Genomic DNA, 17343 nt, shown 5'->3' with positions numbered 1-17343 from the left:
CCTTCTCTGGACACGCTCCAGCACCTCCACATCCCTCTTGTAATAGGGGCTCCAGAACTGGACACAGTACTCCAGGTGGGGTCTTGTGTCCAGTAATTGACTTCAAAATCATGTTCAGCAGTGGAACTTTCATAGCATACACCCAGGCATGTATGCTTCGGAAAATATTGTTTCCTCAGAATTAATGGTGTATTAATTTTCTCAAAGCCTATAAAGAGTAGCACGTGTAAGGATTTGATATGTCATTGAGTAGAGCTTTCTCCTGAGTATAAGGGATGACTACAGTGTGGTGAATGCAACTTGTGAAGGTTGTTTCTGTATAGATGGATTTGGATGTAGAGAAGTTGCAGTTAACTGATAATTTCAATTGCCTGGGGCTAGGAAAAGTGCACGCACACTCTAGCTGAGGCAAGACAGCTGTGGCTGTGGTTTGGTGGCTTTGCTCTGTGTTTTGGAAATGATGCTCACAGTAGCCAGGTCTGAGTGCTCTTTTTTTTGGCACAGAAGTATGTGTTTAGAATTTGTACATGGTATTGCCTAACTCCTATTTTCAGAATGCCATTTAGGTTCTTTTTGGTCAAACACGCATAGATTACAGCTGTTAAGAACACAAAATGGTTGAGTTGTGCTTCATGTGATAAAGTTTGCTCAAATTTTCCACACACAAAAACACATGTTAGAAAAATCTGAGTCACTCTTGTGCCTCAAAAGCCTTCCTGTTAAAAGCCACAACTATCTGCGCTTTCTTTCTCAAGTACTTCTTATCTAGAATTTTACAGTAGTGTAATAAAACGGATGTGTAGTTTTTATTTTCCACACATAAGGGTTGCTTTATGTTTTCTGGTGCTTCAAAAAAGAGAAAGGAGAGCTAACTGGTCTTGTCTTACAAGTTTTTAAGCCACATAAACTAATATTAAACCAGATTTTAAATGAGCCATAGTACAAGGTAAGTTTCTGAAGACTTGATATATTGTTTTCTGCAGTATACAAGCTTGGAAGCCAAACTCTGTCAGATAGAAAGTAAATACTTGATCCTACTTCAAGAAATGAAAACTCCTGTTTGTTCGGAGGAACAAAGTCCTTCTCGCGAGGTCATCACACAATTGCTGGAAGATGCCCTGAAAGCAGAAACTAGTGAACAACCAGAACAGGCCTTTTTCAAACCTCATCTGGTCAGGTAATTCGGTCCTATTAGAGTAGGTCAGTGGGCCCAGTTCCTGCACTGGAAAACAGGCAATGGGGTGTATTTGCAATGGGGTGTATATACCCTTCATGGATAACAGTATCATTATGAAACCCTATTGGCTGTATCAGTACAGTTTGACTTGAGATGAAGTCTAAAGTTTACACTTTAATGTTGCCAGATAGCTGCTGAGGTGGGCTCTACTGAATACGTGGGTTTGTAGTCAAACTTGTCTATGCTCTTAGATTGCTTTATCTGTGTTACAAAATATATTGGGATATGAATTGAATTCTTTTGTATGTGAAACTAGAAAAACAATTACTAAATGAAAGATATACTTTGGAACAATGGTGAGTGGCTTGAGAGATATTTGAAGTGATTTTAGGATGTGAACAGGATGAATTACAGGGCTACTGAACTCATTTTTGAAAGCCTTTTTGTTCTTCTTTTTTTCTTCCATTTCAGTGAATATGATATATATGGTTTTCAGACAGTCCCAGAGGATGATGATGAGGAGAAACTAGTAGCAAAATCACGTGCTTTGGACCTGAAGTCCCTTTCTCTTAGTGAAAATCGAGAGATTTCCACAGGAGTAAAATGGGAAAACTACCTTGCAAGCACAATGAATAGAGAGATGATTCGCTGTGTGGAACTGAAGAATCTTATTCGATCTGGAATTCCACATGAACATCGTTCCAAGATATGGAAATGGTGTGTCAATCTGCATGTTAAAAAATTCAAGGACAGCACTGTTCCTGGGTATTTCCAAACCTTGCTTCAAAATGCTCTGGAGAAACAAAATCCTGCATCTAAACAAATTGAGTTGGATCTCTTGAGAACTTTGCCAAACAATAAACATTATTCCTCCCCAACATCTGAAGGGATCCAGAAGCTACGAAATGTGCTGCTGGCATTTTCCTGGAGAAATCCCGATATAGGATATTGCCAAGGGCTCAATAGGTAAGGTTTTGCAAACCTGGAGTTACATCTATGCAGTGAAACGCTTAATGAGCCTTTCAAATCCCGTGTATACCAATATGCTTTTGGGCAGCTATTAGCCTTATGGGTTGTATATTCATAATGTTTTAGTAAGGAAAAAAAAAATATTCCAAACATAGATGTGAAAGCAGAAGACCTGGACCATGAAACTTGTAAAATCAGCTTGGCAAAAGGACTGGAACTGTAATTACTGAAATGTTGTATATTGCCTTCATATTAGTTGTAGGCTATCCTCTGGGTTTTGTGTGCAAAAATGTCTTAGCTTTTTTGGTAAAGGCCACAGATTTAAACATTTCTTTCAGTGTCTTCTGTCGGAATGTCAGTAATGAATTTAAGGATGATTCCCACGTTACAGTGCTAAGAAAAAATTGAAGTAATTTCCCAAAGTAGTTTTGGCACTGTGAGCTCTGTAGTGGTATTTGAAGCAGCTGTGTTAGTTTAAGAAACTTCTCAAACCCACGATCGTGCGCAAGTTGGTATCTACAGTATTATAACTTAAGTACTAGAACTGAATAAAAGACTTTATAACTAGTGCACCTTTATTATTTGAAACTGCACCAAGGAAGTAGTAGAATAGAGGCAGTGTAACAGAGATAGCGTGCTGGTAGCAGTAGTAGGGGTAGTGGATAACTTAGTAAGAACTTTTCTGAGTATTCATCACCAGCCGTTATATCCTGTAGGTAAAACATACATTTGTAGTATTAATATTGTTGCTGACACATCAGAAAATGTGTGAAGAGCACAGCTGTTGCAGGCTTGGAGCAATGTCTCTGGTGACTAGGTGTTAGAAATGCTTTTGCTAAATTTGACCTTCCTGTGTACCAGCTGTATTTGTGGTTTCACTGTAAATAATTCTGCATTTGGGCATACTTGCAGAAGTCAGAAGCATATTAGCAATTTATTCCATGATTTAATCATCTGTAGCTTTTAAAGTGTGGTCACTTTATTCACTAACATCAGAAGCAATTTGTGTAGTTACACCCCCAAGTAAACCAAGTTTACTTGGAGAAATACAGTGAAGGTACCTTTCCCATATTCAAATAGCTATCAGTAACATGAAGGTACCTGTTTTATTTCTCTTTCGTAACACTCACTGGAAATGGGAAAACCAGGAATCTTGTTGATGCCTTTTTTTTGTTTGTTTACTACTTTAAAAAGTACTTAGAACAAATTTGGTCTTTGAAAAAAATAATCAAGGCATTTCCTTAAAAACAATAGTAGATTAAGACAGAAGTGTTACTTTACGTTGTACTCAATAAGGTAAATTAAAACTTGTTAGAAGGGTTCTTAGTAAACTTTAAATGTGTATGAAATGCAAGAACCATCTGTTCTTTTTCCACTTCACTAAGGAAAGACAAAAGTCTGGGAGTCAGGGTAGTTAATTGAGAACTCTCAAGTCCTAAATAATTTTACCTTAATTCCTGGAAAAATGGTGTCTGGCTATTTGGTTTTTGCTTTTAGATGTTTTACTGAACTCAATAAAAATACTTGGCATGGCTGAGAAGACAGCTCACTGTCCCATCTTAATTAATGGTTTTGCTGTTTAGTGCTCTCCTGTTAATTTGTCTCTGCTGAACAGAAGTAAAGGCTTTATTGTAATTGTTCTAAATCCATTTTGTGATGCTATAATAATATTTTTCTCCCAATAAACCCTTTTTTTTCAGATTGGTAGCCATTGCACTTCTCTATTTGGAACAAGAAGATGCATTTTGGTGTCTAGTAACAATAGTTGAAGTTTTCATGCCTCGTGATTATTATACTAAGACACTTCTAGGATCTCAGGTATGTGCTCTGCTAAAATAAAGGCTGTTCATGTAAACTGCAACTTTCCTTGAAAAAAATCCCTTAAAACTGGCTGATAGGCCTTTCTGGGGGATGTGTTGACAGATGTGAGTTCCAGGCACCAGGGCCCTTGTCTGGACAAGGACTGCCAATACTGAAGTAGGAGTTCCGTGACTTGTTTGGAGCTCTGGTCGTTAACTCCTTTTGAATTAGCTTTGCAACACTGAACTGATTTATCATTTCTTTCCCTAAAATGGGGGGAGGACAGGTGGAAATGCTTTTTACAGTACTGTGAGCAGTATACGGTGTAGCATTTCTCTGCTTCCTGGTGAGGCTGTTAGGTGCTGCCTCCTCCTTTTGAGTCTTTCCCCAGCTTGTTCACTGCTCTGGTGCTCCTACACGAGTGCAGCACTGGTGACCTGTAGTAGGAACACAGGATCTGCAAGTATCTACAAGGCTGGGGGTGACTTGGAAGCAAAAGATTTCCTGGGTTAGTTCATGAAGAGTTTGCACTTAGAGATTAACAGCCCTTCTTTGACATACGTATTGTAAAATTAGGAGCAATAATGCCATATTTGTTACCTCTTTAGGTTGATCAGCGAGTATTCAAGGATTTAATGAGTGAGAAGCTTCCACGACTGCATGCTCATTTTGAGCAATACAAAGTTGACTACACTCTCATAACTTTCAACTGGTTCCTGGTTGTATTTGTGGACAGTGTGGTTAGCGACATCCTTTTCAAAATCTGGGACTCCTTCTTGTATGAGGGACCAAAGGTGAGCGGAATGAGAGAAGTTGCTGGGTTTTTTTACCAAAGGGAGGGAAGGTGCGTAAACCAGTCAAAACATTTTCCATGTTATCTGTGTTCAAGTTATAAGCTTGAGTTACATGGAAGAATTCTAAATGTTGAACGTTTTCCTTTCAGCACCTACCTATTTTTTTACCTTTGAACAATAAAAGCTACAGGCAGTGTTGTTTATGCCTACATGCAGCTGTCAATCAGTTTTAAGTAGTATATTAAAATAAGAGCTACTCATGTAAAGAAGAAAACTTAAGTAAAGGAGGTAGAAATTAGAAGTATTGAAAAGACATAAAAATCAGTTGCAACCAAGTACTAATGTTTAACTTGCCTCTGCCGCAACTAATTGTTTTATTTCTGCAGATTAGTAAAAGTACAAAATACAAGCAATGACTATCTGAGCTGTGCTCCCATAAATTAAAGGGTGGGGATGACATTTGTGTGTTTCATACTTGTTGAACTGCAGTGAAATTAAATCCATGCAGTAAAAAAAACCATTGGGCTGAAACACAGTAATAACACTAAAGCAGAAGTAGGCAATTGGAGAGAAAAGGGGGAGTTAAAATGTGTTTTCTTGATTTCTTGGTGGTATCATCTGAGTATTCTAACATGCTGCAGTATTTCGCTTGTGTGTTCATTCAGATCAGTTTTAAGCATCGTGGTATTTGTGAAGGCAGCCAATATTGTATTCTGGGTAGAAGTGCAGAGCATCTTGTCTTCATAACAGGCCACAACAGAAGGTTTTTTGCAGCTTTTGGAAGTAGGGCAGTCAGTGGCAGGGAACAGGAGGTAGAGGGGCATGTGATGGGATAGTTCAGGTGCAGCCTGTAGGAAGAGTAGCACCAGAACAAGGGGACACAGTCTCAGGCTGCGCCAGATGAAGTTCAGGCTGGAGGTCAGGAGGAAGTTTAACACAGAGAGAGTGATTGCCCATTGGAATGGACTGCCCGGGGAGGTGGTGGAGTCGCCGTCACTGGAGGTGTTCAGGAGGAGACTTGACAGGGTGCTTGGTTACATGGGTTAGTTGATTAGGTGGTGTTGGATGATAGGTTGGACGTGATGATCTTGAAGGTCTCTTCCAACCTGGTTTATTCTATTCTATTCTGAGTTCCTAAGACATAGTAGTGAGAACCAGTGCATTCTTTTCCTGCTAAGAACTAAACTTTGTATGTAATTTTATCAGGTAATATTCCGATTTGCCCTCGCACTTTTTAAATACAATGAAGAGGAAATCTTAAAACTGCAGGATTCGATGTCCATTTTCAAGTACCTTCGGTACTTCACACGCACCATACTTGATGCCAGGTGGGTACCTCAAACTTATATGTAATTGAAAGCAGTATGTCATGTTTATTTTGTTTAATTTTAATCTAGATCTTAATTTAGATATAAGGCAACAAGAGATGAAACCAACTACTAAGGTTTCTCATTAGTAGGTTCATCTAGCAGAGGCAAACCCACAAGTGATGAATGCATAGGTTTAAATTTTTAGGTCTGATAGAGGTTACTTTGCCATGTTGGTTGTGTTTAGCAATTGTGTCATGGTAGCAACACTTAATTTACCTCTGCATTGCAGATACAGCTTACATTGTGAAATGTTTTACCACAAATAAACACTCATCCTGGCTCAACTGTTGAAAACGTGAGCTATCACCTGCTAGACTTTAATCTCTTTTGCGTTATTAGTTCATGGGCTAATGTCATGTAACTCCAGCTGATTTTAAGATAGACCCTGAAGCAGAATAAATGCACATGAGACAGTCTGCTATTCTTTAGTCTTTCATAGGAATTACAATTTGTAAATTAAGGTTTAATGTTTTTAGGTTCATAGTTTGTGGAGTAGCAAATTAATCTTGAAAAGTCATGTTGGCATTGGCTTAAAGTCCAGAAATATTTTGCACAGATATTAAAACTCCCTGATTGTGAGTTTAGTATAACTGGAATCCGAGGTGTTTCTTTTTACTGTAATAAATTTGATAGGAACTTAAGTGTGTCTTTTTGCTCCTACTGCAAGAGATGTTTATTGGTTTGATTTCCTGTGTTTCTATTTTGAGTGGAGAGAAGTTAAAACTGAATAATCTGACTGTGTGTTTAAAAAGAATTGCTGGGACTGATGCAGGGGGAATGCTCTTCAACAGATTAAATGGTAAAACTCTTGCAGCAGATGTTGCTTCCTCTGCTGAAACCTCTCCAAAAACTCTGGAAGAGGAATTGCATGTTGGTTTGTATTTTGGCACTCCCCACTTTGATATGAAAAATGCTGGGCAGTTGTTGTTCTCAGCTGCTTGTGACCAAAATAAATGCTGACTCTGATTCCAAACCTGGGATGACAGACAAGTATGTACTTGATGTTGGGGAGATGGTGCACATGGGTTTTTCTTTTTTAAACAAAACAAGAAATAAAACCAACATGAGGATATTTCATAATCAGTAAATGGGCTTTTTTATAGTTTATCATCAAATGCGTTATGTATAGTACCAGTACTACCCCAGCAGTATCACCAGAAGCTAAAGATGGAAAAGAAAAGGGGGAGAGGGAGGAGGAGGAAAAATTAAATCTCTTTCTTCTTACCTAATTTGAACAAAATTTGTATATTTAATTGGAGCTTCAGATTTGGCTTTTCCCTTCCTTTGCCAATTATATGACAGAAATGACGACTTGGCTGTCCTGCCTAAACTTTATGATGCTGAAATAAATTATTTAAGAAATTTCTAATATTGCTGAAAGAGATCTCATTTTGGTGTTAATAAAACGAGCCAATGGGACACCTTTGGCAGGTAGTGAGTTCAGTCGAGGACAGAATTAAGTGCTTAAAGGTATTTACAATACAAATACACTCTGCTGGTCTGTAAATCTATTTTCCTAGTGTTTGAGGCATGGAAGTTGAAGTCGTGGCATAGTGCCACCTAGGGGACATGAGTTTGCCGGCTGGAACTGATACAGCGTGATTCAAACCACCTGGTTTCGTATTCTGCCACTTTTGTACAAGTTTTACAGCATCAGAAATTAAACAATACAAGAGCATGTAGAATTATGTCTTTCCTGATGTGGACAGAAAATTCCAAAAGGTTATTTTTGTAGAACTCATTAGACAGACGTCCTGAATGGGTTAGAAAGTTATTTTGCACAGAATTTGGAAGTTTAAGCTCTCTGGTGGAGAAAAGTCTCTGCAAACATGCATAATTATACTGTGGGTTACAGAGTGTCACAGTGAGATGTTTTTCTACAGATGGAAATTGTATTTGATGTCATGCTGTGCACAGGTAGAGAGGCTGTTGGAATATGTTCTGTTTATAAATAGCAGGAAATAGTTCTTGTTAACTCAAATATGCAAACATAGGGAGAGTTTAGTCTGAAATAAACAGTCCAAGTAAATTTTCTTAATAGATATTCTAGCTTATCAGATGAACATAAGTTAAGTTTCAGTTCCCCTTAGCAAATAATGAGTGGTGGTGTGTGTTTTGGGTGGGGGTTATTGTTTTGGGGTGTTTTTTGTTGTTTTCTTTTGGGTTGGTTTGTTTGTTTTTGTTGGGTTTTTCAGTTAACTCTGTCTTTGGACTGATTAGGCAGAGCAGTGACTAGTTTTGCTGTGGCTGAATGACAGTATAATGCAGCATGACTCTGGAGTGGTGATGGATACTCTTGTGGTGCTTTGCTATGTGATCTGGCAAGCTCAGTGATCCCTGTCCTCCAGCCAGCAGAATTGCAGAGCTTTCTCACTGTATCATAAAGTTTGGTTTGTACAAGTTTGGTATTATCCTTGTCTATATCTGTATTATCTCAGGCTTTACCTAGTATGTTATACCACTTCATTATCTTTGACAACTTCTGCTGAGTGTCCTGGGATTGAGCAAGCTTCAGTGAGTGGTAGGGAGGAAGTTACCCAGTCTGTAATTGGGTAACCTGATGTGCAATTATTCAGTCTAGCCAAAAAAGCTCTAATTAGCCAAGCTTACATCTATTCAGTGTTGCAAAGGTTGTAGGCTTGCTGGTGGCTTTGTGAACTGTTGAACATTTGATAAGACTTTGTCATTTGAAATTACTCTAAACCTGGAATGCTCTATGGAATTTTCTTGTAGTGCCATCTGAGACCTGTCAGGTATGTGAAGGAGACCAATGGTATGAGCCATATCCTAAATGTTTTATGGATGAAGTCCAAAACTGATTTTTAAAACCGATCAAATAGGAAGTGCTGTCTTCTGACTTTGTGTAATCCTGCAGGAAACTGACTGCTATTGCTTTTGGAGACCTGAATCCCTTTCCATTACGTCAGATCAGGAACCGGAGGACCTATCATCTGGAGAAAGTGCGTCTTGAACTAACGGAACTAGAAGCCATTCGTGAGGACTTCCTGCGTGAACGAGACACCTGTGTGGAAAAAAGAGACCTTATTAGTGATGATGAGGAGGATAGCTGAAACTACTCAACAAAAACTTCTCTTTGGGATTGTGACCAAAGTGAGTTATTCTCCAAAACACCTTATAAATCCTGTCAAACAGAATGTAAAGTAGTTGCTTTTGGAAATATGCAGGACAGATTTCCAAACCCCAGCACTTTCAGAAACACTGCTTTGTATGGAGGCCAAGCACTCTGTTTACATTTATGTTAATAGATTTGTATGTAGAGCACTTAATATCACCCTCAGTTTAGTCCTTTAGCTGAATCGCCAGGTGTTCTGCAGTGCCATGTTAGTGCCTGTATGTGAAACAGTACTAAGTGTATCCTCTGTTTGCTACACTGATTGACAGTTGGCTTCCCTCCTCTCCCCCCTCTAGTGCAGGTTCAGTGTGGGAGAACATTCTGTTTTTTGGTCTCTGGTTGATTGTTAAAGTGGTTTTCACCCTGTTGTCCTTGAATAAACTGTTCTTGAGGTCACAAACTAGAAAAGTATGGACTGAAGCACAGGAAGAACTTTTACATTCCCCTGTCTTTTCCTGAAGTCACATATGTGGACCATCAAACAGAACACTTGGATTTATATACTTAAAGGTAAAATGAGTACCTATTTGTCACTGGATGTTTAGTGTGTAACGAAATGCTGATATCAAACATCATTTACGCTTTTCTGAGCAGCTGTGTTGGTAAATATGCAGAGGGGTTTATAGATCAAGTTCCATTTAGTCAGTTTTGTTTCTATTCACTGTTTCAATTGCAGTGTCTCAAAAAAGCCACAATCAAACCCCAGATATTAGGGGAGAAGAATGGAGCTTTTCACTTGAGTACCAGGTTTTATTATCTAATTAGCTGTGTATTTGTTGAAGGTATGTTTGGGTTTTTTTTGAATGCTTCTTCCATTTTGGGGCTTGAAAAAAGTCGTGATCTTTGTGAAGAAACGTAGCATTTTTTTTCCTTGCATGACTGTGTAACTGTAGTAGTAGCAATAGGGTTCCTAGAACACATATGTATCTATCAATCAAAGGAGCCTGAAGTGCAGCATGTGCACAAATTCAGGATCCTTTTCCAGCAGAAGAATGCAGTATTCTCTTCATGTGCTTAACTTGGCTGTGCATGGTGCATGCACATCCTATGAGTCAGTTGTAAGAAAACATTTAGGGTGTTTCTGACCATGGAAGTGCAACTGGAGGCCATTCTGTCTCATTTGATGGTTAGCAGTACTTGTTAAATGGTTCTGAGCATGAGGAAGGCTTCTTTCTTGCTGGCTATGATCTGGCCTTTTCAGTGTTCTTTCTTGAGCTGTTAGATCCTCAGAAATGTTTGACTTAAATGTTGTGTCTGGATGTGTTGTAAAACTTGCATTCACATACTGGGCAGCAAATAGCTCAGCTTTGGGGAAGTGGTTAATTGACAAAATAGAAACCTGGTGGTCAGGAACAGAGACCTGCATTAAGCTTCTACTTCATATGTTTTCTTTTGGTTTTCTGAGAGCAAGCAGGATTTCCATCAGTCTGCTCATGGAATTGCTTCTAAAAACTTAAGCACGTGCAGAAAGAAATCCTGCTTGTGTTTCACAGCACATTTTTGAGGCTTTAGGATGTATTTATAGTCATCTTTAAGCATATTACAGTCAGTTTATTTGGAAGGGAAATACTTCATGTGGTATGCCTTGTAACTTGCAGGATTACTCTTGATGTAAAAGATATGCTTCTGCTTTATGACATATAACTTTTAATTAGCCACCAAATTCTTGCCAGTGAGGGACTCATAGTATGACCATCTTGATTTGTATGTTCTCTCTTGTAAAATGTCCCCTGTCCTGTCCTGTGGAAGCAGTAGTTTGGGTTGTTGGTTTTTTTATTCTCTTGTAACTCTTGCTTGTGTACTTGAGTTCATGAGGTAGGTTTTTCTTATTATTGCATGTACTGTATTCTTTTTTTTCCCTGACTTACCGTGAGTGTTTGAATATAAAAAATGGGACCAGGTTTTCTAATTTCTAGTTATGCTGTCTTGGGTTTTGAAAGAGCTGGTCTCTAAATCAATCTATTATGTCTGCTTTTTGATTGTTTTTTTTCAGTCTTGTTTTTCAACTGTTACATCTTTCTAAGCTGGAGATCTTCCTTCTAGTGGCAAACAGTTGAAATGTTAAAGTGAAGAATTTGGAAGTATGTCCATATCCTGTTACTACAAGTCAGTTAACTCTGGGTTTTCCCTAGTCCTATGACTTCAGGACTGATTTCATCAAAGTTGTGAAGCACAAATGTACTGGAAAGTCTCTAACTAACCAAACAGAACCTGCAGCGTTACAGGACAATTTCTTTTTTACAGTTGTGCTGATGGTTAAATTTGTGTGTGTCTTTCTTGCTGTGTTTCATTACATAAGTTGTTATCCAACTGTACAGTAAAACCAATTAGCTCTGTTTCTTACACCAACTCTAATACATGAATGTTAAATGACAGGATTTCCATAAACTTTCTCTGGGTATTTTCTTAATTTGCAAATAAGAATTGATGATGTTGCACACAAGTTCCCAGTGAGCTGTTGGGTTTGTTTTGTTAAGCATCATTACTGATGTTTTAGCTAAAAAGTAAAAAAATTGCTGAGGCATCTAACCTCTGACCACTAGAACAAAAATGAGATGCATAGAGCAGGAAGCAGGGTCAAGGGAAGCTTGCCTTGTTGTTACAGATATCTTTGAGTGACTACTAGTTTTCTAGTGGTGGTTGATCTGGTAACTTCGAAGGGTAGTAACTAGTTAGATAGGTAGACAGTAACTGTGTATACCAGATACATAGGCAGCATTTAAACCTAGTGAAACCAAGCAAAAACTGGAGATTCAGTGGCCTGCAAAAGCTGAACTGCATAGATAAGTGTTTGTATTTAGGGGTAAGCTTCTGAAACAGTGCTTGAGGATTTTACATTCCTGACAACCACGTAGTAGGAAATTGAGCTGTTAATGTAAATAAAAACTGTTAAGGCTATTTTTTACCTTCATGGTCATGCACTTAGGTTCCAAAAGTTCGTTATGCATAGCTCTCGATATATGTGATGTAAACCAAACCACTGAGCTGCATTTTGGAGAATATTGCTCCATCTTCATACATGTATACATAGCATTCCAGTGAAACCTCTGGTTGTTTAAAACATTGTTGTTTTCTGTTTAGCAGGCAAAAAAAATGGTGCACTACACCTCTAGCTATTAAAACTGCACAGTATTTCAGCTTCACCTGTACATGTGTACAGACAGTGTTATCATCCAGTGTTATCAGATTGTTTGGTGGTATTTTTTTACCAGTAATGTACTTGATAAAAAGAACTTTCTGTACCCTTTAGGTGTCTTCTGTGAGAGAGTCTTCCCTTCCCCTCAGTCTTTCTAAACATAAGGTATTTCAGCAGAAAGGGAAAGATTTTTTTTTTTCTTCTTCCTTAAGACATTAGGAATGAATGTACTTAAATTTGATGGTGTTCTATGTTCAGTCATGCTTAACTGAGAAATGTGAAATTAATCAAGTTCATGTGTAGCCCCTTAAATGAATATTCCCATAAGTGCCATGTTAGAAATCAGCAATATGCGGTACAAGAAATCTGAATCACAAAAACTAAGTGATGCTATTTTCATAAAGATTCATGTAAAGAAAAAATAAATTGTTTATTACTTTACAACTTGCACTGGTTCTTTTTCTTTTTTTTTCCTTCCCCCATAACAGATGGAAATAACTGCGGGTGCCATGAGAACAAACCAGTAGTAAAGCTGGTGGTTTTGTCTGATGTGATTTGAGAGCCTCTCAAGACAGGAACATAAATGCAAAATTGACTTTGAAGCAGGAAGATATGAACTGTAGCATGTAGGTGATGCTGAATGGTACACTCATGATTGGTGTCCTCTGTGTCTTGGGAGAGGAGGAAAAAGGAGGAGGGATTAAAATTGCATGAGCATTCTTAGGAAACAGACTTCCTAAGGAACATACATACCTATTCTTGACACCAAAAGCTTCTCTAGTAGGTTTGGGTACTGATATTCTGCTGGAGGCTTTGCTAGCCAATTGCATAGTTTGTGCTGCTTTATAAATTTAAGTATTGAATTGATTTGGAAAACTAGCCTCAGTGTCCATCTTTCAAATGAGAATTTTGCATTTTGGAGTTACCTTGATTCCCTTAAAAAGGCTATCAAGTAACTCTGCTACTTCATATATAAAACTTAAGTGTTTGTGAGCCAGGAGAAACAAGAGTTGTGAGATCACTTTAATAGCAGATCTAAGCATATCTTTCTTTGTGGAGGTGAACAGTGTGCAGTTCTTGTCCTCTGTCTCTGCTGTGGAATGACAAGCTGTTAAGAGTAAAGATTGGCAGAGATGGAAATGTATTCCAAGAGACTGCAAAACAGGACAGAGTGGCAGTTGAGGCAGAACATGACTATAGCTGAAGGACTTCATATCCTGTATACTGAAAATTTAAGTCTAAGCAATAAACAGAAAATTCTGGGAAGAGATTGCATAGGGATCAATATCCTCACTTGGAGACTTGGCATATTTAGCTTCAGTAGATTGTGTTGCCCTAACAGCTGCTGGGGCCTGCTGAAGAACAGCTGAGGCTCCAGCTTCCTCCTTTGGACTTAGCTTGTGACATCTGTTCTCTGTGGAATTGTAACCAGGATGTGGATGTATCTGATGCCTATAGAGCTGATCTATATTGTTAAATACCTTACTCATAAGAAACTCATTAACTTAGAAAGGATAAACACAGCTTGCGTGTTCTGAGCTGACACCAAATACCTGCAGAGTCTCACTCTGTTCTGGATACCTCAGATGCAGAAGCCACACCAAGTCTGCTGGTCTTGCAGTATATCAGGTATTCATTCTGTGGGATTTTTAGAAGTGCTGAACATAGATTCCTTATCTGCAGCTCCTTGACCTCATTGGAAGCAGAATCCATGTAGTGCTGAAGCTTTGAGAGTTCTCACACATGAACTACATTCACTCAGATAATGCAAAGGAAGGGTGTGCTCTGCTTTCGAAGCTTCCCCTGGAAAAGAAGGTAAAAGGTTTAATCACAAGGAAGTTAGTAGAGTCATGTAAACCCATACTTTGGTACAGTTACACTCACCTACAATGCTAGCTTTTCAGGGGATTAGTAAAAAAAACTTATTATCTACCCTAAATTAGTCTGTTGTAAAGAGAATTGAAACATTCAATGCTAGAATGTACCTGCTGAATGAAAATGCCTTTGACCTTAATTGAGATAGTCCTAGCCTTGAGTGACTGCATCCTGCCTTCACGTTTCAAATGCAGTTACCTTTTGTGTGTACAGAAGTTATATTTCTGCCTCTAAAGCTCCAGATTCGAGCTGGTGAACTGACTCAGTAATGTTTACAGACACTGTGATTGCTGAATAAAGTGTTTTTATAAATGCAAGGGACATTTTTCTGTTATTTAAGCCTGGGACTGCCCCTTTGGAAACACAAGGTATGGGCTTTCTTCTTTATCACTTCCTAAAGGAGACTGGTAAATGCCTGGCTAGCAGACACTACAGGCTTCATTTATGCTGCCTGCTTCAAACACTACTCTGCTTTGAGGTTTCCTTACTATTCTTGTCCTGTGTCCACATAAAGATTTTTGCCCTGGTTGCCAAAGATGTTACAAAGAAGTTTGACCAATTAAAGAACAATCTGAGAGCAATACCTTACTTAAGCAGAGCCTGTGTTCTTGCTTGCAGACCCTGTGGGCATGGCAATAGGGATGAGATTCAGTCTACCCTTTTTCTTCTTGGAGTCCTTGCTGGGCTGGCCAGCCAATATTCATTTCAAATCAAGGTTATTCAGGGTCTAGGGAGAGCTTATCCTGATTTAAAAAGCAGTTGTTGCCTTCCTTGTGTGCCTTTTCCTCCAAAAATTCTGTAGGAGGATTGCTGTGATGGTCACATGCTCAAATCACATTGCAGTTCTAAAGGTGAGGAATGAAATACCTATTTCCCTTTCAAGGACTTCTTAGCTCTTCCACTGCCCTTTGAAACTTTTACTATTGCTCCCAGTTCCTGTCCTCTACTCTGTGTAATGTCAGATGCAGTCGCTTTCCTTCGGGGATTGGGAGAGATGGGTGGAACTCTTGGACTGTGAACACCAGGGCAGGCAAGCAGGGGCATAGTTCAGGCCTCTTGGAACAAGTCTGAATCCAAGTTTCTGATTTGATAGGGGCTGAATTGACAAGGCAGGAATTATAAAAATTTAGTTACCTTTATTTTTCCTGAAAACCCCACCCCAAAATTAGGCATAAAACTTATTTGATTATTTACAGGTTCTGCTTGGTTGCTAATTCTACCAGGATGCTTATGGGCAACTTCAGTACAATTTAGAGAATTCAGAAAATGGAAAAGGCTAAGCCACAAAACAGCTTCACCCCACTTATAATCAGAGGCAAGCCAGGAACCTTGGGAAAGCTGACAAGAACACCAGGTTCTACTCATGAGGACGGAGAAGGAATTTGGCATCAGTTCCTAGGTCTCTTCTTGGTGGCAGGCTCCAGGAACTGCAGGTTTTATAATCCAATTTGTGGATAATGCAGCATAATCCAAAGGAAAAGGACCGCCAGAATCAAAGTGCCTGTAGACCCGGATGCTTCGAGGCAAAACTTGAGAGAGGCAGCACTGCAAGAAAGCCACAGGTTTCACGGCAGGTAGGGAGCAGGACCTCAGGCAGGCAGGGTCCAGGAAGAAGACAGGTCTCAGTGGAGCGATCAAGGTGTAAGGCCGGAGCGAGAGTAAGGGCAGGAGCAGCAGCGAAAGCAGCAGCAAGGTGACGGCGAGAGCCCGGATCGCTTTCTGGCCGCTCTATTTAAGGTGTTTCTGGACAACGTGTCCAAGGCCAATGTATAGTGGGCATGAAGTAGCCCACTAATCATAGCTTCCAAACCCAGCGGACTTCCCCCACCAGTGTATGCCAGTGAGGGACCTCTGCCCCTCAGTGCCCTGAGCCGTGAATGGGCACTAATTACCTATCCCCAGGCGAAGGGGAAGCAATTGCGCACCTTTGTCTTTCTCCATTCAAACCTTCTCTAATGGAGATGGGGGAGAGGGGAATTTGGAGCACACCACAACAATTTCTTTTGAAGTGTGAAAGTAAAGAGCGCTGCCTTTTGGCAATGGAGAAAGCCTGCCTGATTATGTGTGATAGTTTGCTATGGCTTTGCGTTGTCTTAACTGCAGAGAGACCTGGCATCCCTATCTTATTTTCAAGGTGTGAACAATACCACATAATTTCTCATTAACAAATACAGGATATTAGCTTGCCCCAAATTATTTTAGTATATATTGCAATTACTGTAGGCTAAATAAAGAGGGAGAAAATCTAGTTTTGCAGATTTTGGGAATGTCTTTAAGATAGAAGAGTAAACAAGTGAAGCCAACCAGCTACTCGGAACAGTGTTGCAAATGCTTGTTACAGTATGATAATTCATCTGGGATCCACAGTGACGACTGCCAACCTCTGCCATTTATTGTCACGAAGGTTTCTTGAAACAACAGGGAATTTCACTGAAGTAATGTTGATTTTTTTTCAGACTACATAATAAATGACAGAGGCTCACATGACAAAGCTTATGCAAATGAAGTGCCTCTCTAATGAATTCAGCTCCTCAGCATTATCAGTACTATTTTCATATATCCTGAATCTACTAAAGCAGAAGGCATTATATCCTATCTCTGAGATATTCCCTAATCAGCCTGGAGAGGAAGGCATTGCAAGGGCCTTCCATGTGGGAATGCAGACCTACCCCTCTGTAGTGACACCAGATGCTGGGGATGTTGGCCGTGTAGCCTGCCCACAGGCAACATGTTCAGGCAGTCATTTTTTGGTCCACATCTTCTTGATGAAGCTTTCCGTTGTCATTGCAGAGTACCGCAGCTTGACCACTGATGAAATGGAGCACAAAAGAACAAACAAGTGAGGTCACTGTTTTTGAGATGAGGGCTTTTTCATTTCTGGAATAAATAAGGAGTTTGTACTGCTGTGTAGTATTGCAGCTGAAAACTGAGGCAATATGAGTGCTTTACTCAACTTTGGGCCAGTTGCTGCCCAGAAGGAAGAAACACGGGGCAGTGCCTGGTGAGTGCTTTGTGTCTGTGCACCGGTGATGCGGTGGTGAATGATCCATCCACTCCGACTGAAAAAGAATCTGAGCTGTATTTGCTCC

General features: G+C 39.5%; 1 protein-coding gene and 1 long non-coding RNA gene across 5 annotated transcripts in view; one reads left to right on the top strand and one right to left on the bottom strand.

Moving 5' to 3' along the window:
- Positions 1 to 12837, top strand: part of TBC1D2B (TBC1 domain family member 2B) — a 33114-nt gene extending 20277 nt beyond the window's left edge. Inside the window, exons 8-14 of one of the 4 annotated variants that reach the window (XM_068144083.1) lie at positions 984 to 1177; positions 1649 to 2143; positions 3847 to 3964; positions 4555 to 4740; positions 5947 to 6068; positions 8986 to 9221; positions 9540 to 9556. In XM_068144083.1, coding sequence (XP_068000184.1) covers positions 984 to 1177; positions 1649 to 2143; positions 3847 to 3964; positions 4555 to 4740; positions 5947 to 6068; positions 8986 to 9181 — 1311 coding nt within the window. In that variant the 3' untranslated portion in view covers positions 9182 to 9221; positions 9540 to 9556. Of the gene's footprint in view, positions 1 to 983; positions 1178 to 1648; positions 2144 to 3846; positions 3965 to 4554; positions 4741 to 5946; positions 6069 to 8985 lie in introns of all 4 variants that reach the window. The other 3 variants (XM_068144082.1, XM_068144084.1, XM_068144085.1) reach the window with 3 other exon arrangements.
- On the bottom strand, positions 8930 to 17315 carry LOC137443900 (uncharacterized). The gene is made up of 3 exons (XR_010988017.1): positions 16924 to 17315; positions 13933 to 14182; positions 8930 to 9132 (listed from the first exon to the last, which is right to left on the bottom strand). It is a non-coding gene; the product is annotated as an uncharacterized lncRNA (long non-coding RNA).
- Between the last annotated feature and the right edge of the window lie 28 nt (positions 17316 to 17343).

This window comes from Melanerpes formicivorus, unplaced genomic scaffold (genome assembly GCF_026170545.1).
Source record: "Melanerpes formicivorus ecotype bairdi unplaced genomic scaffold, bMelFor1.0.p_v2 SCAF_10, whole genome shotgun sequence".
In the NCBI taxonomy this organism is placed as follows: Eukaryota; Metazoa; Chordata; class Aves; order Piciformes; family Picidae; genus Melanerpes; species Melanerpes formicivorus.
Note: the sequence above shows the minus strand (reverse complement) of the source record. Positions and strands in the feature narration are given on the sequence as shown.